The 22,444-nt window shown below is 52.3% G+C and overlaps 1 protein-coding gene across 1 annotated transcript in view; it reads right to left on the bottom strand.

The window, feature by feature from the left end:
• Positions 1-22,444, bottom strand: part of PRICKLE3 (prickle planar cell polarity protein 3) — a 192,866-nt gene that overhangs the window by 64,195 nt on the left and 106,227 nt on the right. Inside the window, exons 3-5 of the mRNA XM_078664522.1 lie at positions 19,658-19,838; positions 9,096-9,209; positions 2,125-2,262 (exon numbers count right to left, since the gene is read on the bottom strand). Of these exons, the coding sequence (XP_078520648.1) occupies positions 2,125-2,262; positions 9,096-9,209; positions 19,658-19,838 (433 nt within the window). The remainder of the gene's footprint in view (positions 1-2,124; positions 2,263-9,095; positions 9,210-19,657; positions 19,839-22,444) is intronic.

Here is a 22,444-nt window from a genome sequence, read left to right as displayed (position 1 = left end):
TTGTGGCCAGAGTCAGGGCTGCACCTCCAGAACCAGAGGCCACCAGGGTACCTGCTGCTCCCCCATCCCATGCTGATCCCACCCAATCACATATGGAGTTACTGCCACATCCCGGGCACCGCAGCCCACTGCACCCCAGCCCATCCCCCACCCCCGGAGTGAGCTCTGCCACTCATGAGCCAAAGTTGCGGAGTTGCGCAAGTCGCAGAGTGTGTTACCTCGTGCCGTTCGCACTGTTTTTTAGCCCTGGGTGTTTGTCCTGCACTGTAAAATCAGCACGTACGGCATCATGAGCAGCACAAGAGGGCGCTGTATCTTTCCGCCTCTTGAGTAGAAGTTCTACTCGATTGACAGCTTCTTCAATGCGAACGTTTTTTCAACGCGAACAGTAGCGACCATCCGCGACCGCCCGCACTGAGAGATCTCGCTGGGAAGCGGTCTAGCGTTGGATTTTCCTCGGTCGTGCTCGACAACTTACCGTTGACGAGCGCGATCGAGGAAAAAATTCTGCGAGCTCCTCGAGTGCAATACACTCTGCCAGCCCCGCGAATGGAGTGGAGTTCACCGCCCGGCCCTTCTGAGGACACCTTGTGTACCTGGATAAGAGCGGGAGCTGGCTGCTAACCCATTTGTTGTTCCAATTCCAAGTTCTCCCTGACCAAGGATGGGGCTCTGCAGAGAACCCAGGGACTACTGTGCAACCAGAAGTGGCGTCTGCAAGCTTCTCAGACTTCAGGGGACGTCACCTGGAGTCTGATAAGGAGGAAGAACTGTTTTCTGGCCCTTTAATGCCTGGAGAGTCCTGGATCACAGAGAGGAGGACAAGAGACCCACCCTGCAGAAGGAGCCGACGGATGGTCCGGACAGATGTTGGTGACCATGTTGCTGAGGTCCATCCATGAGAAACTTACCAAAGAGTGTGACTGATGCACTCGCGGCCCGGAGTCAGTTACTGACCTCCAAGGAAGAACCGTGGCCCCCTGATGCGTGCCCAAGAGAAGCCTGTCATTATACCCACGGCCATGACTGTGAAACATGTCCAAGTGTGCCCGACTGGCCTGCCTAATGGAGAAAGGATTGACGTCCTGCTCAAGCCTGGGCAGAGTTCGCGGAGTTCTGCTAAGCGGAACTCCACGAAGTGTAACAGAATCTCTGCCGAGCTACGTGGAGCTCCGCGAGCAGGGAGGTGCTTTAGATAAATGCTGTTCACTGTGATTTTCAGAGCCAAGTGCTTGTCCGCGCTGTGCAATCATCGCTAACAGCATCATGCACAGCGCAAGCGGACGCTGCTTCCTTTCTGCTGTTCGAGTAGATTTTTACTCGAGTGGCAGCTTTCTCAATGCGAACTGTCCGTTTCTCAACGTGAGCATACGCGATCACTTTCAATGAGGAATCTGACCGGCCGCGTTGAGAAATCTCGCTGGGAGGTTGATTTTTCATGCTCGCGCTGGCCAACTTGATGCTGACGATCGCGAATGAGGAAAAATCTCCCCAGATGTTGGACTATCCTCGCTCGCGTTTGCCAACTGGACGTTGATGAAAACGCGAGCAAGGAAAAAAACTCTGCTATAGGAAGCACAGTTTTTCGGAACTGTGTGAGCTCCGCGTAACGCAGAGTGCAGAAAACTCACCAAACTCCATGAGCAAAGCGGAGTTCACTGCCCAGACTTAGTCCTGCTGCACCTGTTGGGGTGCTCCAGGTGACACTACTGCACCAGCCAATCTCTGCCAGAGTCGTCCGAAATTGCCAAATAAGGAACTTACAACGTGCAGTACCCAAACAAGACCAGTCCCTACTGCCCAGAGTGCCTCAAGTTGCCACATCCCTGTCTTGAGACCCACAGTCTGGAAAAAGGATTAACATATCGCTGTACCCCAGGGGGGTTTCAGCGCCAGGACTCAGCCTGCCTGCTGCTGTCCGGCCTAGAAGAGGGCACTGCCCAGTGCCCACCCGCCCCTCCAGATGGGGACTGACTGAGACCTCTACCCTCTCTGGCTCATGTGCAGACACACAGTCCCGGTATGGTACTCCGGACCCCAATAGCTCACCTTCCCACAGAGGTATACACATATCCCCGAGATGCTGCCCTAGCCCGGCTGGCTCACCTCACCACGCTGCCTCACCTGCTCACAGATGGCCCCGGTGATGGTGACCGGAAAGAGACGCACCGTCCCCCGCCCCAGGTTCTCCCGCTTCCGCTGCTGACTGAAGACCCGAAGCTCCCTCCGCTCGTCCTCCTCCAGGGAGTTACAGTACTGGGCCTAGTGGGGAAGGAAGGACAGGGTGAGTGGGGAAGAAAAGACAGGGTGAGTGGGGAAGGAAAGACAGGGTGAACGAGGAGCGAAGGACAGGGTGAGCGGGGAACGAAGGACAGGGTGAGCGGGGAACGAAGGACAGGGTGAGCGAGGAAAGAAGGACAGAGTGAGCGAGGAAAGAAGGACAGGGTGAGCGAGGAACGAAAGACAGGGTGAGCGAGGAACGAAAGACAGGGTGAGCGAGGAACGAAAGACAGGGTGAGCAAGGAACGAAAGACAGGGTGAGCGAGGAACGAAGGACAGGGTGAGCGAGGAACGAAGGACAGGGTGAGCGAGGAACGAAAGACAGGGTGAGCGAGGAACGAAGGACAGGGTGAGCGAGGAACGAAGGACAGGGTGAGCGAGGAACGAAGGACAGGGTGAGCGAGGAACGAAGGACAGGGTGAGCGAGGAACGAAGGACAGGGTGAGCGAGGAACGAAGGACAGGGTGAGCGAGGAACGAAGGACAGGGTGAGCGAGGAACGAAGGACAGGGTGAGCGAGGAACGAAGGACAGGGTGAGCGAGGAACGAAGGACAGGGTGAGCGGGGAACGAAGGACAGGGTGAGCGGGGAACGAAGGACAGGGTGAGCGAGGAACGAAGGACAGGGTGAGCGGGGAAGGAGCGACAAGGTGAGCGGGGAAGGAAAGACAAGGTGAGCGGGGAAGGAGCGACAGGGTGAGCGGGGAAGGAGCGACAGGGTGAGCGGGGAAGGAGCGACAGGGTGAGCGGGGAAGGAGCGACAGGGTGAGCGGGGAAGGAGCGACAGGGTGAGCGGGGAAGGAAAGACAAGGTGAGCGGGGAAGGAGCGACAGGGTGAGCGGGGAAGGAGCGACAGGGTGAGCGGGGAAGGAAGGACAGGGTGAGCGGGGAAGGAGCGACAGGGTGAGCGGGGAAGGAAGGACAGGGTGAGCGGGGAAGGAAAGACAGGGTGAGCGGGGAAGGAAAGACAGGGTGAGCGGGGAAGGAAAGACAGGGTGAGCGGGGAAGGAAAGACAGGGTGAGCGGGGAAGGAAGGACAGGGTGAGCGGGGAAGGAAGGACAGGGTGAGCGGGGAAGGAAGGACAGGGTGAGCGAGGAACGAAGGAACTACAGGGTGAGCGAGGAAAGAAGGACAGGGTGAGCGAGGAACGAAAGACAGGGTGAGCGAGGAACGAAAGACAGGGTGAGCGAGGAACGAAAGACAGGGTGAGCGAGGAACGAAAGACAGGGTGAGCGAGGAACGAAAGACAGGGTGAGCGAGGAACGAAAGACAGGGTGAGCGAGGAACGAAAGACAGGGTGAGCGAGGAACGAAAGACAGGGTGAGCGAGGAACGAAAGACAGGGTGAGCGAGGAACGAAGGACAGGGTGAGCGAGGAACGAAGGACAGGGTGAGCGAGGAACGAAGGACAGGGTGAGCGAGGAACGAAGGACAGGGTGAGCGAGGAACGAAGGACAGGGTGAGCGGGGAACGAAGGACAGGGTGAGCGAGGAACGAAGGACAGGGTGAGCGGGGAAGGAGCGACAGGGTGAGCGGGGAAGGAAAGACAAGGTGAGCGGGGAAGGAGCGACAGGGTGAGCGGGGAAGGAGCGACAGGGTGAGCGGGGAAGGAGCGACAGGGTGAGCGGGGAAGGAGCGACAGGGTGAGCGGGGAAGGAAAGACAAGGTGAGCGGGGAAGGAGCGACAGGGTGAGCGGGGAAGGAGCGACAGGGTGAGCGGGGAAGGAGCGACAGGGTGAGCGGGGAAGGAGCGACAGGGTGAGCGGGGAAGGAGCGACAGGGTGAGCGGGGAAGGAAGGACAGGGTGAGCGGGGAAGGAAAGACAGGGTGAGCGGGGAAGGAAAGACAGGGTGAGCGGGGAAGGAAAGACAGGGTGAGCGGGGAAGGAAAGACAGGGTGAGCGGGGAAGGAAAGACAGGGTGAGCGGGGAAGGAAGGACAGGGTGAGCGGGGAAGGAAGGACAGGGTGAGCGGGGAAGGAAGGACAGGGTGAGCGGGGAAGGAAGGACAGGGTGAGCGGGGAAGGAAGGACAGGGTGAGCGGGGAAGGAAGGACAGGGTGAGCGGGGAAGGAAAGACAGGGTGAGCGAGGAAGGAAGGACAGGGTGAGCGAGGAAGGAAGGACAGGGTGAGCGGGGAAGGAGCGACAGGGTGAGCGGGGAAGGAGCGACAGGGTGAGCGGGGAAGGAAAGACAGGGTGAGCGGGGAAGGAAGGACAGGGTGAGCGGGGAAGGAGCGACAGGGTGAGCGGGGAAGGAAAGACAGGGTGAGCGGGGAAGGAAAGACAGGGTGAGCAGGGAAGGAAAGACAGGGTGAGCGGGGAAGGAAAGACAGGGTGAGCGGGGAAGGAAAGACAGGGTGAGCGGGGAAGGAAAGACAGGGTGAGCGGTGAAGGAAAGACAGGGTGAGCGAGGAAGGAGCGACATGGTGAGCGGGGAAGGAGCGACAGGGTGAGTGGGGAAGGAAGGACAGGGTGAGCGGGGAAGGAAAGACAGGGTGAGCGGGGAAGGAAGGACAGGGTGAGCGGGGAAGGAGGGACAGGGTGAGCGGGGAAGGAGCGACAGGGTCATCAGGGACGAAAACCTCAGAGCATGCCTGAAGGAAAGGCCAGGACTAGTCTGGGTGACAAACACCGCAAGCACATGGCAAACAGATCACACAAACACAAAGCAAACACATGCAATCAAGAACTCCAAAACACGCAGCAAACACACTACATCTGGAAGAGCCTCTACTAGGCTCAAGAGTGCATGGCAACTCTTGGAGAGGCAGATGTAGTGTTAGAGGCACTCCTAGGTTTTGAAACCACATGATGACATTTGACTACCATTTTTTTATTGAATTTTGGTGTTTTATTTTAACTTAGCTTGAATGTCCAATATGTGCACATTCCCTTGAAGATTTCTTTAGTGTAACCTTGCAGTTTTAGAGTGGGAGAGCGTTTACAGAGTAGAACAGCCTTTCCAGGAACAGAGAGTGTGAGATGTGCATTTGAAAGCATGAGAGAGAGAGATGTGGAATGTATTTCTTGGTCTCGATGTGCAGTGTTATGAGCAGTGGTACTCAAATGTACATTGTGTTGTACATTGGGAGATGAAGTGTGTGATGTTATAGGCAGTGGTGCACAAATGTGCATTGTGTTGTAAATTGGGAAGTATTATGAAGTTCTTACTATTGGCTTTGACATGCCCTCATGTCATCTTGAATTCTGTCAGCTAGCTTGAGCTTTTTGCGCACACAGGCAGGCCCCTAGATTAATCAAGTTGTTTAGGTTATTCATGTTTCAGGTTTTTTTGTTTTCTGCTGGATGGAGGCTTTCGTAAGCTTTGCTGGGATAATATGTGGGAAGCGTGCTTGGTGCCTTTCAGAGCAGAGATTGTTGTTGCCAGAGAAATGTGTGGAATGTACAGCTCGGTCTCATAGTCAAAATAAAGGGGCCTGGCCAGCTTCTGTCTTGACCTTGACACAGACCAGTACGGTCAGCTCGGTTTTTCGTAACAGAAGAAACGGGAGAGCTTTCTAGAACCTTCTCCTCAGGTTGAGTAAAGTTATTAAAGGCAGGGGATCTTGACACCCAGACGGGAGCTCACTTGTGGGGCAGACGTGTCATCACAATGGAACTTTGAGGGTCCCGATTGAGAATCCTTCCTGGGCTGTCCAAGGGCTCCTCAGGTTGAGTTGGCAAGGATGGCGAGTGAACGATCGGTGAGGTGTTTTGTTTTTGAGTATTGACTTTGTGATGGACGAGTGTGTCGGTGTGCACATCCAAGTCTCCAGTGGTTATAATCATCTGATGTATTTAGTGAATATATTGTTCTGATTTCTTGCAGGACGTCCAGTATTATCTGCTTGTACTTTATTTTATATTATCATCCACGCATTTAACAGTTGCTTTTGTTGCTTGCACATATATATATATGTACATATATATCTCTATATACATTTGAATGTTGTTCATTTAACATCTGCGAAAGCCTTTTTGTTAGAGTGTTGCACAAGTAAAACCCCATGCCTTATTCTGAAAACCGTGTTTTAAGGTGTTTTATTTCATAGAAGTGAAATCCTTTTCTAGGTGGTGTTTTGTGTTGTTTTTATTGCTTCTTCGTGTTTGAGCCTCTGTGTTGGAGGGTGGTATTTTCTATTATCTGGGAGTGCGAAGCATTACAGCAGATTAGACAGACATCAAACAGGAGAAGGCAGAGAACAGCACCAACCAGATGTATCTATGTGAAAACAAAGAAAAAAAACAAGGCAGAACCATAGAACCATTAGAATCCAAGAAGAGGAGGAATCCAGAACAAGCACACGGGAAGCATGAATGAAATGATAAAGACACAGCACACCTGCTGAACTGGGAGAACCCACAAGAGTAGATTCATAGCAGTCCAAGTGGACCAGCAGAAGCCACAACCAGGAAGGACCAAGATGGAGAACCAGGAGAAGACAGAGCGAGGTGGATTCCCAGCAAGCACACAAGAAACACATCATAAACAAAGCACAAACGCAAAGCAAAGAGTGAGCCAGGAGAAGCCATGAGCAGAGCGGACCCATGGAAATACAAACACACAGCAATCAAAATTAACAAGCAACACCAAAACCATGATGGATCACGAATGAGGCAAACACAAACAAACAAATAGAGCAAACACAGGGCAAGGAGACACGGCAATCAAACAACCAGAAGAAGCAAAAACCAGCAGAGAGCAACTGTATTCAATGTATGCATAGTGAACAGTGTGAATCCGAATTCATGTAAGCGGACGTTATTTTGAAAACCCAATAAAATGTGGTTGCAAAAAACAGAAGCAAAAAACAGGCAAACATACAGCACTCACATGGCAAACACACAGAAAAGACACTAAATCAGGAAAAGCCACACGCAAGATGCACTCATTACGAGCACACTGGAAACGGTTGATGAACAAAGGACAAACACAAAGCACCAGAAACCACAAACACGATTCATCAGACACATCAAGCATCCTGGAAATGCATCACAAACAAATGACAAACACACTGAACAACCGGAGCTCAAAAGCAGCCTGGCACCCAAGTAGAGACAACACATGGCAATCAGACAGAACCAGAAGCAGAAACCAGGCAGTGTCCATGACATGCACATGGAAACACACAGCACACATACCGTGCGCCCAAAAAATACCAAACATACAGAAATCATATCCAACCAGAAGGTGCCTGAAGCAGGCAATCTTCAGAAGACAGCAAGCACATGGGAAGCACTTGTGCAGACACACAAACAGAAGGAGGCTGGGTGATGATGCAGAGCCCACCAGTGCAGGTCCTGGACTCGCCTCGGGGCCCTGGACTCGCCTCGAGGCCCTGGACTCGCCTCGGGGCCCTGGACTCGCCTCGGGGCCCTGGACTCGCCTCAGGGCCCTGGACTCGCCTCAGGGCCCTGGACTCGCCTCGGGGTCCTGGACTCGCCTCGGGGTCCTGGACTCGCCTCGGGGTCCTGGACTCGCCTCGGGGCCCTGGACTCGCCTCGGGGCCCTGGACTCGCCTCGGGGCCCTGGACTCGCCTCGGGGCCCTGGACTCGCCTCGGGGCCCTGGACTCGCCTCGGGGTCCTGGACTCGCCTCGGGGTCCTGGACTCACCTCGGGGTCCTGGACTCACCTCGGGGTCCTGGACTCACCTCGGGGTCCTGGACTCACCTCGGGGTCCTGGACTCACCTCGGGGTCCTGGACTCACCTCGGGGTCCTGGACTCACCTCGGGGTCCTGGACTCACCTCGGGGTCCTGGAACCACCACGGGGGCCCTGGACTCCTGGACTTACCTCGGGCCCTGGACTCACCTAGGGGCCCTGGACTCACCTAGGGGCCCTGGACTCGCCTCGGGGCCCTGGACTCGCCTCGGGCCCTGGACTCGCCTCGGGGCTCTGGACTCGCCTCGGGGCTCGGGGCTCTGGACTCCTGACTCACCTCGGAGAGCTGGACTCACCGCGGGGCCCTGGACTCACCTCGGGGCCCTGGACTCACCTGGGGGCCCAGGACTCACCTGGGGGCCCTGGACTCACCTGGGGGCCCTGGACTCACCTGGGGGCCCTGGACTCACCGCGGGGCCCTGGACTCACCTCGGGGTCCTGGACTCACCTCGGGGTCCTGGACTCACCTCGGGGTCCTGGAACCACCACGGGGGCCCTGGACTCACCTCGGGGGCCCTGGACTCCTGGACTTACCTCGGGCCCTGGACTCACCTGGGGGCCCAGGACTCACCTGGGGGCCCTGGACTCACCTGGGGGCCCTGGACTCACCTGGGGGCCCTGGACTCACCTGGGGGCCCTGGACTCACCGCGGGGCCCTGGACTCACCGCGGGGCCCCGGACTCACCGCGGGGCCCCGGACTCACCTCGGAGCCCTGGACTCACCTCGGAGCCCTGGACTCACCTCGGGGCCCTGGAATCACCTCGGGGCCCCGGACTCCTGGACTCACCTCGGGGTCCTGGACTCACCTCGGGGCCCTGGAATCACCTCGGGCCCCGGACTCCTGGACTCACCTCGGGGTCCTGGACTCACCTCGGGGTCCTGGACTCACCTCGGAGCCCTGGACTCACCTCGGGGCCCTGGACTCACCTCGGGGCCCTGGACTCACCTCGGGGCCCTGGACTCACCTCGGGGCCCTGGACTCACCTCAGCGCCTGGACTCACCTCGGGGGCCCTGGACTCACCTCGGGGCCCTGGACTCACCTCAGGGCCCTGGACTCACCTCAGGGCCCTGGACTCACCTCAGCGCCTGGACTCACCTCAGCGCCTGGACTCACCTCGGGGGCCCTGGACTCACCTCGGGGCCCTGGACTCACCTCGCTGTCGTGCGGTGGCAGCTGGTGCAGGAGCTGCTTGATCCGGTACCGCTCGCCAGCACTGTTCACATAGGGCACCTTGTCCTCCGGAAGGCAGCTGAAGTACTGGTACACCTGCCAGAAGAGATCAACCAATGAGCGACGAGAAGGGAGAGCATCTTTGTGTCTTCTGACAGGTCACTATACGGGGCACGTGGACCCCTTGAGCCCGTGATGGCCACCGCTCTGGAGTCAGGGTGCAGGGGGTGCAGACAGCTTCCCTCACCAGGCTAGGAGACACAGGGGGCCACAGGACCCCATCTTACAACATTATCTTAATGGGGTGGTGAGTAGTGTGGCCAGTGAGTGGGAGGGTGGTGGCTAGTGTGGCCAGTGAGGAGGGGGTGTGGTGAGTTGTGTGGCCAGTCAGTGGGAAGGTGGTGGCTAGTGTGGCCAGTGAGAGGGAGGGTGGGGCTAGTGTGGCCAGTGAGAGGGGAGTGTGGTGGCTAGTGTGGCCAATGAGGTGATGGTGGTGGCTAGTGTGGCCAGTGAATGGGAGTGTAGTGGCTAGTGTGGCCAGTTAGTGGAAGGGTGGTAGCTAGTGTGGCCAGTGAAGGGGAGGGTGGTAGCTAGTGTGGCCAGTGAAGGGGAGGGTGGTGCAAGTGTGGCCAGTGAATGAGAGGGCGATGGCTAGTGTGGGAAGTGAGTGTGGTTGCTAGTGTGGCCAGTGAGTGGAGGGTGGTGGCTAGTGTGGCCAGTGAGTGGGAGGGTGGTGGCTAGTGTGGCCAGTGAGTGGCCAGTGAGTGGGGTGGTGGTGGCTAGTGTGGCCAGTGAGTGGGAGGGTGGTGGCTAGTGTGGCCAGTGAGTGGGAGGGTGGTGGCTAGTGTGGCCAGTGAGTGTGAGGGAGGAGGCTAGTGTGGCCAGTGAGCGGGGAGGTGGTATACCTCCCTCTCTGGCAGGAGGCTGCCTTCTATCAGCCTCAGACTGTCCTGGGGAGGGCTGGCGAGGAGGCGACCGTCATCCTGTACCTAAGGGAGAGACAGTTGACAGCTGCCCCCAGTCTAGGGTCAGCCTTGATTGGCGCAGGGGCGGCCACAGAAGGGGGTGTTCTGCCACCCTGGGTGGTCTCCAGGACAGACTGTAGATGGGAAGGAGCAGGTGGCCAGAGGGAGGGGGGGGGTCAGTTTAGACAAACAGACCAGTCTGAGCCGCTCCCTGAGGGGGGCGGGGCTTGAGGGACTCCCACGGCCGACCATGCAGCGCCTCGACACCGGAAGGGACTGCGGTGGGAGCTGTGGGCGCCGCACCCCGGACACCCAGGTAAACCTCCCTCAACTCCTCGGCAGCCAGAGGCGTCAGGAACAGTAAGAAAATGCCCCCTCCATCGGCCTGCTTATAAGGAACCCCGTGGGCACAGAGTGGCTCACCCCCCCCCCCCCCCAGGGCTGCTCATATGGAACGAGTGACCCCCCCATGCACACAGAGGGGCCAAGGGGCTCCCTCCTCTCTAGGGCTGTTCCTAAGGAACCCTGAGGGCACAGAGGGGCCGGGGGGCTCACCCACCCAGGGCTGTTTATGTGGAAGGAAGGACATTTTATTCGATGAAGATAACAGGTTGTAAGGTACAGGACATCATGTAGATAAGTGGTAGACCAGAGCCCCACCAGGAGCTGCCTGTCGGCTGCTCAGCCCATGACCCACTGTCGCTCTGCCTCCCTCAGTCCCGACATCCTGGGGCTCGCCAGACTCCCACATGCCCATGAGTCAGAGCACAGGCCCTGGCCGAGCAGGGAAGGCAACACACCTTACAGTATAATATGCAGGATACTACATAACCATTGGCGGATTTGTTACAAGAGAGAGGGAACGCAACTCACCAGGGCTGGTGAAGTAACAAACCTGTCCCCTGCTTGTAACAAGAGAGAGAGAGAGAGAGAGACAACACACCAGGGCTGGTGAACTAAGAAACCTGTCCCCTGCTTGTAACAAGAGAGAGAGAGAGAGAGAGACAACTCACCAGGGCTTGTGAACTAAGAAACCTGTCCCCTGCTTGTAACAAGAGAGAGAGAGAGAGAGAGAGACAACTCACCAGGGCTTGTGAACTAAGAAACCTGTCCCCTGCTTGTAACAAGAGAGAGAGAGAGAGAGACAACTCACCAGGGCTGGTGAACTAAGAAACCTGTCCCCTGCTTGTAACAAGAGAGAGAGAGAGAGAGAGAGAGACAACTCACCAGGGCTGGTGAACTAAGAAACCTGTCCCCTGCTTGTAACAAGAGAGAGAGAGAGAGAGAGAGACAACTCACCAGGGCTTGTGAACTAAGAAACCTGTCCCCTGCTTGTAACAAGAGAGAGAGAGAGAGAGAGAGAGACAACTCACCAGGGCTTGTGAACTAAGAAACCTGTCCCCTGCTTGTAACAAGAGAGAGAGAGAGAGAGACAACTCACCAGGGCTTGTGAACTAAGAAACCTGTCCCCTGCTTGTAACAAGAGAGAGAGAGAGAGAGAGAGACAACTCACCAGGGCTTGTGAACTAAGAAACCTGTCCCCTGCTTGTAACAAGAGAGAGAGAGAGAGAGACAACTCACCAGGGCTTGTGAACTAAGAAACCTGTCCCCTGCTTGTAACAAGAGAGAGAGAGAGAGAGAGAGAGACAACTCACCAGGGCTTGTGAACTAAGACACTAGTGTCCTATGTGTAACAAGAAAGACAGCACACAATGCACCAGGGCTGGTGAACTAACAAACCTGTCCCCTGCTTGTAACAAGAGAGAGAGAGAGAGAGACAACTCACCAGGGCTTGTGAACTAAGACACTAGTGTCCTATGTGTAACAAGAAAGACAGCACACAACGCACCAGGGCTGGTGAACTAACAAACCAGTGCCCTGCTTGTAACAAGAGAGAGAGAGAGAGACAACTCACCAGGGCTTGTGAACTAAGACACTAGTGTCCTATGTGTAACAAGAAAGACAGCCCACAATGCACCAGGGCTGGTGAACTAACAAACCTGTCCCCTGCTTGTAACAAGAGAGAGAGAGAGAGAGACAACTCACCAGGGCTTGTGAACTACGACACTAGTGTCCTATGTGTAACAAGAAAGACAGCACACAACGCACCAGGGCTGGTGAACTAACAAACCAGTGCCCTGCTTGTAACAAGAGAGAGAGAGAGAGACAACTCACCAGGGCTTGTGAACTAAGACACTAGTGTCCTATGTGTAACAAGAAAGACAGCCCACAATGCACCAGGGCTGGTGAACTAACAAACCAGTGCCCTGCTTGTAACAAGCTCTGCTGTGGTTTGAGGGTATTCCAGATTCAAATGCTGGGATCATTCCGCCATCTAGTGGTCGTGTCAGGAAGTTCTTCTGTGCAAACCAGAGGCAGAGTCCTTATGGCTGGTGATACCTGCTGAGCCTGCAGTGCCACTCCTGGGACCCCCATCCGCAGAGGGTGCCCTCCGCTGACGTCAGCACGGATACATGTACCAGTGTCCTCTTAAGTTTCTGAGCTGTAATCATGCCTGTGTGCCTCATCAGGATGGAAGGAGGGCTGCGCGTGAAGCTTGAAGAGTGCCAAGCTCAGCAGGTACAGGCGCCTACAAGGGGTTTATTTAACTTACACACAATCTGACATTCGATATGCAAATAGTGATCGCAAGCTCTATCTGGCAGCTTACATTTAGTTATTTAGAAATGCAGTTAACTCATTTCTCTTAGAACAAATCTGCTATAAATGGTCTCACACGGGTGTCAATGTTTCAAAAAGTGAATTTATAATGAAGAAAACCTTTCCTTGGCCGCCATTTTCACCGATCTACTCAAAAGAGACCGCTCGCGTGCTCGCGTGGGCGCCTAGCGTCAAACCATCAATGGCCCCTGTGAATCGAGCCGCTACAGGCGATGTACTCTTTACACAGGCGAGCGGGTCCGATATTCTTTCTCATTGAATCATGAAATAACCACTTGTACGTTGACGCATAGCACGATTCCGTGCTGTGGTGTCCGCGCCTCGCAATATTTCCACACTTCAATTTGTTGGTGAGTTTAAGAGCCCGTATCATAAGACCTCAGGAGCCAGACTGCAAGTTCAGGGTCTGCGGCTCCGTGGCCGACCTACCTCTTCTATAGGGTAAGTAAGTATGCACTGCGGCAGGGCCGGCGCTAGGCATGGGCAGCGTGGGTGGTGGCACACTCAGCCCACCAGCATGGGGCCCAGCACTGGTGGTGTGTCCCGTTGTTTCCCTGGCGATCTATTTCAAAGAAAAGTGTCGCCTGCAATTAAGGTCCAATGGAGGGGGCCCCCTCCCTCGGCCTCTCAGGCATGGTGTCCGGAGGCATAGGGGAGGGAGACGGAGACGCTCCCTCAATTGCAAGGAGACCATTCACAGACACTGTGGGGGGCCCATTGTCCAGCATTTTGGCGCCCCCACAGTTTTAAGTTTTAGACCACAATCAATTCTCACACCTAAAGGACTGAAGGTGTGTGCAATGCTTGTGGAGTAAAAGTTAAAACTGTGGGGGCGCAAAAATGCTGGACAATGGGCCCCCCACAGTGTCTCAGAATGGTCTCCTTGCAAGGGGCCACGTATCTAAATTAGAGGGGGCCTCGCACGTTCCCTTTTAGCCCAGCGCCTCGTAAATCCTAGAACCGGCACTGCACTGCGGTGCCCGTGCACTACATCGATTCCACTGGATTCAAGATAGCCTGGCTAATGAGAGGTGATACCCTGAAACCGGTCCTCGGAAGCTTGTTTCCGGTCCAGGGAAGACATGGCTTGGCAGTTCGGGCTGGACTGTTCCCATGAGGCACAGGGTCAGACTGATTTGCATATGGCCATGTCAGAACTGGGGTGGCAGAGTGGGCTAAAGAACGGTGATGGATTAAACCCAGATCTTTTGACTGGGTGTGAGTGTTTGATTGGTTCAGATGCTCCGTCCATCACCACCCCCTTTTGTACTGCTTTGGCCGCCATAAGTGTGGCAGGGTATGCTCAGACGTGAGTCCCTTGCTCACTTTGCCACTGGATTCAAGCAAGCCGGGCTGAAGACGGCTGCAATGCCAGAAACTTCGGAAGCTTGTTTCCGGTCCAGGGAAGACATGGCTTGGCAGTTCGGGCTGGACTGTTCCCATGAGGCACAGGGTCAGACTGATTTGCATATAGCCATGTCAGAACTGGGGTGGCAGAGTGGGCTAAAGAACGGTGATGGATTAAACCCAGATCTTTTGACTGGGTGTGAGTGTTTGATTGGTTCAGATGCTCCGTCCATCACCACCCCCTTTTGTACTGCTTTGGCCGCCATAAGTGTGGCAGGGTATGCTCAGACGTGAGTCCCTTGCTCACTTTGCCACTGGATTCAAGCAAGCCGGGCTGAAGACGGCTGCAATGCCAGAAACTTCGGAAGCTTGTTTCCGGTCCAGGGAAGGCATGGCTTGGCAGTTCGGGCTGGACTGTTCCCATGAGGCACAGGGTCAGACTGATTTGTATATGGCCATGTCTGAACTGGGGTGGCAGAGTGGGCTAAAGAACGGTGATGGATTAAACCCAGATCTGTTAGTGGGGGTGAATGTTTTGCCAATGTGCAACATTCCGTCCATCATCTTGTGTGTTTCAGAGTTAAATCAAAACAAATAATGACAATAAAATTCAGAGGTGTTCCCCCTCCTCTAAAGATATGTTGTTTACATGTTTCATATTTTCTTTATAGAAATATAAATTTAAAAGTAGTGGCAATTAATTATGTGATGCTGTAAATTAGATGAATTATACGTATTTAGATTTAGTCATTAAGAAAAACAAACTGAATATATTTAACTGAGAAATAATTGTATCAATTATGAATGATGCAAACACGATTAAAGGTTGGGTTCTTGCATTCATTCTAAATGAAATATTTCTTAAGATTACATTTTAGTAAATGTATTATATTTAAAATGTGAGGGTTAGATTGTTGATGAAATTATAAATTAATTAACATCTTTTTTTAGGTTATAGTTAGAATATTGAATATGTATGAGTAAGTATAACTTTTTAAGTGATTTTATACGCGATCGCTTTGGCGGGCCGGATCTCTTCTCCTGAGAAGGTTTGACGTCAGGATGGTTTGAGAGATCCCGTTTAGGTTGGCATCTATAGGTCTGAACTTGCAGACATGAACCCATCTTTACCTGCCAGCCATGAGATGCGGACGCACACATCCGGCCTCTCCCCTACAATGTTTGCCACCACTGCTGGGCATTGTGTGACCAGCCTTGGTGCTTTCTTCATCAGAAACCCCGCGAGCCTCTAATATTCCCCCTTCTCCCCTCTCCCCAGGACCTCCTCAACCAACCAAAATACTTCTTGTGTTCTGGACCCCGGATGTGGTAATCTCCATCCTTCAGATCTACAGTTGATAAATACTCTCTTATTTCCTGCATCGCGATGACGTCTTGCAGGGTTGTCTTTTTGATGCTTTGTGTCTTTCCAGATTGGCTTAAGGGACCCAAGACTAAACCAGGTCTCAAAGGCCCCTCTTTTCAAACGAGGCGTCGACTGGGGCCCCCCCTTGTGTTGTGCTTGGAGGGGTCTTCTCCTGTGGCCCCGGTGTCTGATTTCATCTTACGGGCTCTGTTCCTGGTGACTTTGCATCAGTTCTACGCAGTGAGACAGGAATGTTTGAGCGAGAGCCAGCTTGTCTTCAGCGAGGGACCCTCCGACATGAACACACTGACCGGTCAACCCTGCCACACAGCGGCAGCTGATGCTGACTTAAGGCATGTGTAAGACACCCCATTCCTCCGGTGTGACAGCCTGCCTTGCCTCGTGCATCCATGCCTGTACACCAGATGCAAAAGAAACAATTGGTGGACGGAATGCTGGACAATGCAAACATTCACCCCTAGTCACAAGGATCTGGGTTTAATCCATTATTCTTTTGCGCACCACACCACCCCAGTTTGGACCCAGCCATATGCAAATCAGTCTGGAATGGAAACAAGCATCCTGGGACTGGTTTCAGGGCATCACCCCTCATCAGCCAGGCTAGCTTGAATCCAGTGGCACAGTGAGCAAGGGACCCACGTCTGGGCATACCCTGCCAACTTAGGGCGATGCTGGTTTCCAGTCCAGGGAGGACCTGGCTTGGCCGTTCGGGCTGGACTGCTCCCATGGGGCACTGGGTCAAGACTGATTTGCATATGGCTGGGTTCAAACTGGAATGGCGTGGTGAGCAAAAAAAACAATGGATTTAGTCCCAGATCTCTGTACTGGGGTGAATGTATGACATTGTTCTGCAGTCTGTCCATCAACTGTTGGTTTTGCATTTGTACACCAGATTCAGACGGAGACTTCCAATTTTTGAACACAAAAATGCCTTCATTTTGGCCATTTGACACCTGAAATTTTCTCTACTTCAATAGAAGTCAGTGGGGAAATTACATTCTCCCACTAACCTCTCCTAAAATGTTGGCATGTATGCTCGTCTGTTGGGTCAACTCCTCTGTCGCTCCCACTGCACAGGGGCGCCTGCGAGGAGTCTCTGGGTGGCAGACGCCCTCTCCACTGAGAGGCATCAGGCTATCACGTTGATGATGTCATCAGTGATGTTATTTGAGATGTCATCAGTGATGTCACTGACCATGTCTTGCTCTCCTTTCTGAACTGGCTTAATGACAGGGAGAGGCATTGTTCTCCTGGTCTTGGCGGCGAGGTAAGAGAAGGATCTTCCTACGGCTCTGGCCTTGGGATCCGTGGGACGGTGGCCGGGGCCAGTTGGGCGGAGCGAAGTTGTCTGGTGGGTACATGGAATGAAAGGGGGTGGTTCAGGTATGCTGGTCCTGAACCGTGGAGGGCTTTGTAGGCGTGTGTGAGGAGCTTGAAGGTGATTCTTTTATATCAACAGTTTTTCATCGGCAGTTACGTAGTGTGGTCCATACATTGCGCCTCCCCTTATTTCTAATGTCCGTTTGGAGAATTGTTCACCAAGTGCCTCCTTTTCCATCCGAGCCCCGATCCCGGGAGCTGGGACCAACCTCTTGTAAAAGCAATAGGAACAAGGGTACTCCGTATTTAGTTTGTGGTCAAGAGGTGGGAGTAACAATTAGTACAAAAACACAAGGAAAAACCTCTTATATGACCTAAATATCATTCAGCATTTTTGGCAGTTAAGTCAGTTATTTATACATAGGATGCATCTCATGACACAATAGACTTGCTACATATTTTTCTTATTATTTCTCAATTTATTCATCATTATACAAAAATACTTAAATTTCTGCAGTTATCTTTTACATAAAAAACATGATAAATACAACTAAATACAAATTGACGTGCGTTTTGTTGAAGTGCAACATATTTAGCTGAAGTAGTTGTTCTAGATAGAACCCCTCATTTTTCTTTTATGTGCAGATATGAGCATTCATCCCAACATACATACTCACACTTATTCACATACACACAACAGTGACAGAAGACATAAATAATTGCAAACTTTGTGGTGATATGTTATCAATGTCCAATACAAGACTCCTCGTAGTGTAGTTTCAGTCTGTCTTAGATCGTGAAGCAATCTATATATTCTGATTGAAATCTTGATTTGGATTAATTTTCCAATTTTGTTCTTATGTTCTTCCATTTTTTCTTATTCGAGGGTCTTTGTATGCGTACGGCCTACGTACGTTTCGGTGATATTTTATTTTGGTTCACCTTCTTCAGGGCCAACTTGGACTAAACAAATGTATGCAAATAGTCAGAAACCATGGGGTTCTCTTAGTCTTGGTGTATATAGTCGTAGTGTAGAATAGATCTGCTGTGACTTTAATGGGGCGTTTAGTTTTGGCGGCTGATTAAAATTCTTAAGAGGTCACGTCCACGTCTGGCGAGATCTTTTAGTATTTAAGGAAGATTTAATTGTTTGCTCCCAATGGGAGTTTTAAGGAGTTGTCATTTGAGGTCAAACTGTTTCTTGCGTCCAATCCTGCCAGGGTGCCGTCCGTCCACAGACTGTGGCAGAGACACGTCTCACATTTTAGTGATTTAGGGCCAGATGTAGGTAATCTTGATTTACCGATTCTAAAATACCGAATTTTTCCGATTCTGTATTTTAGAATCGGTAAATGCTATGTAGGTAACTATACGGTAAGAATTACCGAATCGGTATTTACCTATTCGGTAATTCCCATTCATTCCTATGGGCCTCCAGGCCCATAGGAATGAATGGGAATTACCGAATCGGTATTTACCGATTCGGTAAAATGGGGAACTCATTAAAGAGTGGCAGGGTATCACATTGAAACCCTGTTACACCCCTGAATAATGCCTCAAGGGCATTTATGTCTGCCACATCGCACTGTTGTAAAAGCAAAATAATTGCTTTTGCAAAGGTTTTCGATATTCACCACCAACTTGTCGTTGGTGGTAAATACCGAATCCTTACCTATGCAATGCACTCATTTGAGTGCTCACTACATTACAAATTAGGTAATTTACCGATATCTGTATTTTAAGGAATCAGTAATTTACCGATCCCTTAAAATACCGAATCGGTAAATTACTGAATTTGTAATTTTTGCCACCTACATCTCAGTAGCCTTATACCGGTCGGTAACAGCCGAAATTCGGTAATTTCGACCGTTACCGACCGGTATTGGGTGACCTACATCTGGCCCTTAATCTGCAATTTAAAAGACAGATCAGATCTTCTGACCTTGCGGCGCTGTAGCTGCGTTGCACACCTTCAGTTTGTTCCACTTTGGGGCATCTCTGATGCCGCACAGATCGGAAACAGAACCGCGACCGGTCCTTCACCAAGTCATACAAAAACACAGCAGAAAACAAAACACCTGACCACACATTCTCCACAGCCTAGACCTCTTTCACCGCAAGTCCCGGAGATATCTACAGAAGGATTCCCGGCCTTCCAAATGCTGGTTTTGTGGCCTCGATCCCATGATCGCCCTTCTACAGTACGAAAGCTTGCAGCTCTCGGGTACCGTTAATGCTGTAGAACAGTATTCTACAGCCCGGGATATTTCGTCCCAAACTAACAAGTTCAAGTTCAGAAATTTGTATAGCGCACTACTCACCCAGAGGGTCTCAAGGCGCTTGAGGGAGGGGGGGTATTTTACTTATCGAATATCCAAGTTTTTAGTTGTTGTCTGAAGGGTAGGTGGTTCTGTGTAAGGCGGAGGTGGGTGGGGAGAGAATTACAGGTTTTGGCCGCTAAGTAGGAGAAGGATCTTCCCCCATGGTAGAGCTATGGAACCAGCAGCGACAATAATCGAAGATGGTGGTCACGTGCTGGGCCACTGTGGGCTTGCGGGAGAAGCCATCCTGAGGGACATGGCTTCTGCGCATGGCTGTAGCCCACAATGAAAGTATTCTTTAGAAGAAATTCCTGCACTCAACAACTAGATGGGGGAATAATGCACAGCATGTGAATCCAGCAGAGTTTCAAGCAGCAAAACCCTCCAATCAGAGGAGTACAAGCTTTGGAAGTAGGAGAAAGTGAGGCAAAGATCTATCTGATCCCCAGAGAGGGCACCCATGGAGCCCAGTCAAGGGGCACGTCCCTAGGAAGGATGCCACCGCCGCAGGCCTGGCCATACCTGCTCCGGCTTCAGCCCCGGGGGGACCCAGGCGTACTCCTCCGAGGCGCAGCCCGAGTCGTCATCCGAGATGGAGTGCCGCTGGTAGTCGGAGATCAGGCCCATCATCTTCTCCAGATCCAATGGGATGGTCCGGACGGCGTGGTCCTCCCGGGGGCACTTACAGAGCTGGCAAATCTTCCTGCGGATAGAGGGGAGGAGAAATAAAATGTATGATGAGTCATGTATAGAGGGAGAGATGCAGAGAGATATGATGAGTCATGTATAGAGGGAGAGATGCAGAGAGATATGATGAGTCATGTATAGAGGGATAGATGCAGAGAGATATGATGAGTCATGTATAGAGGGATAGATGCAGAGAGATATGATGAGTCATGTATAGAGGGATAGATGCAGAGAGATATGAGGAGTCATGTATAGAGGGATAGATGATGAGTCATGTATAGAGGGATAGATGCAGAGAGATATGAGGAGTCATGTATAGAGGGGGAGGAGCAAAGGATATGAAGAGTCATGAATAGAGGGAGAGGAGCAGAGAGATATGAGGAGTCATGTATAGAGGGATAGATGCAGAGAGATATGATGAGTCATGTATAGAGGGATAGATGATGAGTCATGTATAGAGGAGGAGGAGCAGAGAAATATGATGAGTAATGTATAGAGGGGGAGGAGCAAAGGATATGAAGAGTCATGTATAGAGGGAGAGGAGCAGAGAGATATGATGAATCATGTACAGAGGGAGAGGAGCAGAGAGATATGATGAATCATGTAGAGAGGGGAGGAGCAAAGGATATGATGAGTCATGTATAGAGGGATAGATGCAGAGAGATATGACGAGTCATGTATAGAGGGAGAGGAGCAGAGGATATGAGGAGTCATGTATAGAAGAAGAGGCGCAGAGAGATATGATGAGTCATGTATAGAGGGAGAGGAACAGAGGATATGACGAGTCATGTATAGAGGGAGAGGAGCAAAAGATATGATGAGTCATGTATAGAAGAAGAGGCGCAGATAAATATGATGAGTCATGTATAGAGGGAGAGAAACAAAGATATGAGGAGAAATGTATAGAGGGAGAGGGGCAGAGAGATGATGAGTCATGTATAGAGGGAGACGAGCAGAGAGATATATGATGAGTCATGTATAGAGGGAGAGAAACAAAGATATGAGGAGAAATGTATAGAGGGAGAGGGGCAGAGAGATGATGAGTCATGTATAGAGGGAGAGGAGCAGAGAGATATATGATGAGTCGTGTATAGAGGGAGAGGAGCAGAGAGATATGATGAGTCATATATAGATGGAAAGGCACAGAGGATATGAGGAGTCATGCATAGAGGGAGAGGCGCAGAGTATATGAAGAGTCATGTACAGAGAGGAGCAGAGAGATATGATGAGTCATGTATAGAGGGAAAGGCACATAGGATATGATGAGTCATGTACAGAGAGAAGCAGAGAGCTATGATGAGTCATGTATGGAGGGGAGGAGCAAAGGATATGATGAGTCATGTATAGAGGGAGAGGAGCAGAGAGATATGATGAGTCATGTATAGAGGGAAAGGCACATAGGATATGATGAGTCATGTACAGAGAGAAGCAGAGAGCTATGATGAGTCATGTATGGAGGGGAGGAGCAAAGGATATGATGAGTCATGTATAGAGGGAGAGGAGCAGAGAGATATGATGAGTCATGTGTAGAGGGAGAGGAGCAGAGAGATATGATGAGTCGTGTATAGAGGGAGAGGCACAGAGGATATGATGAGTCATGTACAGAGAGAAGCAGAGAGCAATGATGAGTCATGTATGGAGGGGAGGAGCAAAGGATATGATGAGTCATGTATAGAGGGAGAGGAGCAGAGAGATATGATGAGTCATGTATAGAGGGAGAGAATCAGAGAGATATGATGAGTCGTGTATAGAGGGAGAGGCACAGAGTATATGATGAGTCATGTATAGAGGGAGGGGAGCAGAGAGATATGATGAGTCATGTGTAGAGGGAAAGGCACAGAGGATATGATGAGTCATGTATAGAGGGAGAGGAGCAGGGGGAATGATACATCAATTGATGGAATAGATGGGGAGGAGCAGAGGAAAATGGGTTGACCCGCAGGGACAAGGGAGAACCAGCGGAAGTGACGTCTCCTGTAGACAGGAGGAGGAGAACAATAAGCCAGGCCTCTCAGACCAGGCACAGCAACCATGTGTTACATGGAAGGGACCCGTGATCAGGTCTGACGGGCACAGATTACACTGCTTAATTTGAGCCGGTGGATTCCAGTGCTGAGCACTGGCACTTAATGACCAACACGGGTACTTCTGTCTCTGCCACATGGTGACGGTGTTTGTGTAAGTTACAGATGAGCCCCTGTGCATTATCAAGGGGGGGGGGGGGGTAATGGAGTCACTCTACTCTTGAACCAACAGCAGAAACAGTTCTTGGCAGAGCTCAGCTGCCGGGGATCACACGGGTTGTAGCCGGAGCGATCACCTGTTGGACTCTCACTCACTGGAAGAACAGCATCCTCACACTCATCCAATCAGAGAGACCTTGGCTCAGGAGAGGGGGGCATTAACTCTCTGGGGGGGCAGCTAATCCGGGCCTCCCATCTGTCAGGAGCCCTCCCTCCGGCGTTAATCCGGGATAAAGAGGCCACCGACGAACCACCTGGGCGAGGATGGGGGGGGGGCTGGGCGAGGATGGGGGGGGACTTGGTGAGGATGAGAGGGGGGCCTGGCTGAGGGGATGAAGGCGCAGGGCAGGCTAGGAAGAGCCCCCTGGGTGAGGATGGG

The sequence above is a fragment of the Lissotriton helveticus genome, chromosome 10 (genome assembly GCF_964261635.1).
Source record: "Lissotriton helveticus chromosome 10, aLisHel1.1, whole genome shotgun sequence".
Classification (NCBI taxonomy): Eukaryota; Metazoa; Chordata; class Amphibia; order Caudata; family Salamandridae; genus Lissotriton; species Lissotriton helveticus.
The sequence above is the reverse complement of the archived record's forward strand: the minus strand, read 5'-3'. Positions and strand labels throughout refer to the sequence as shown.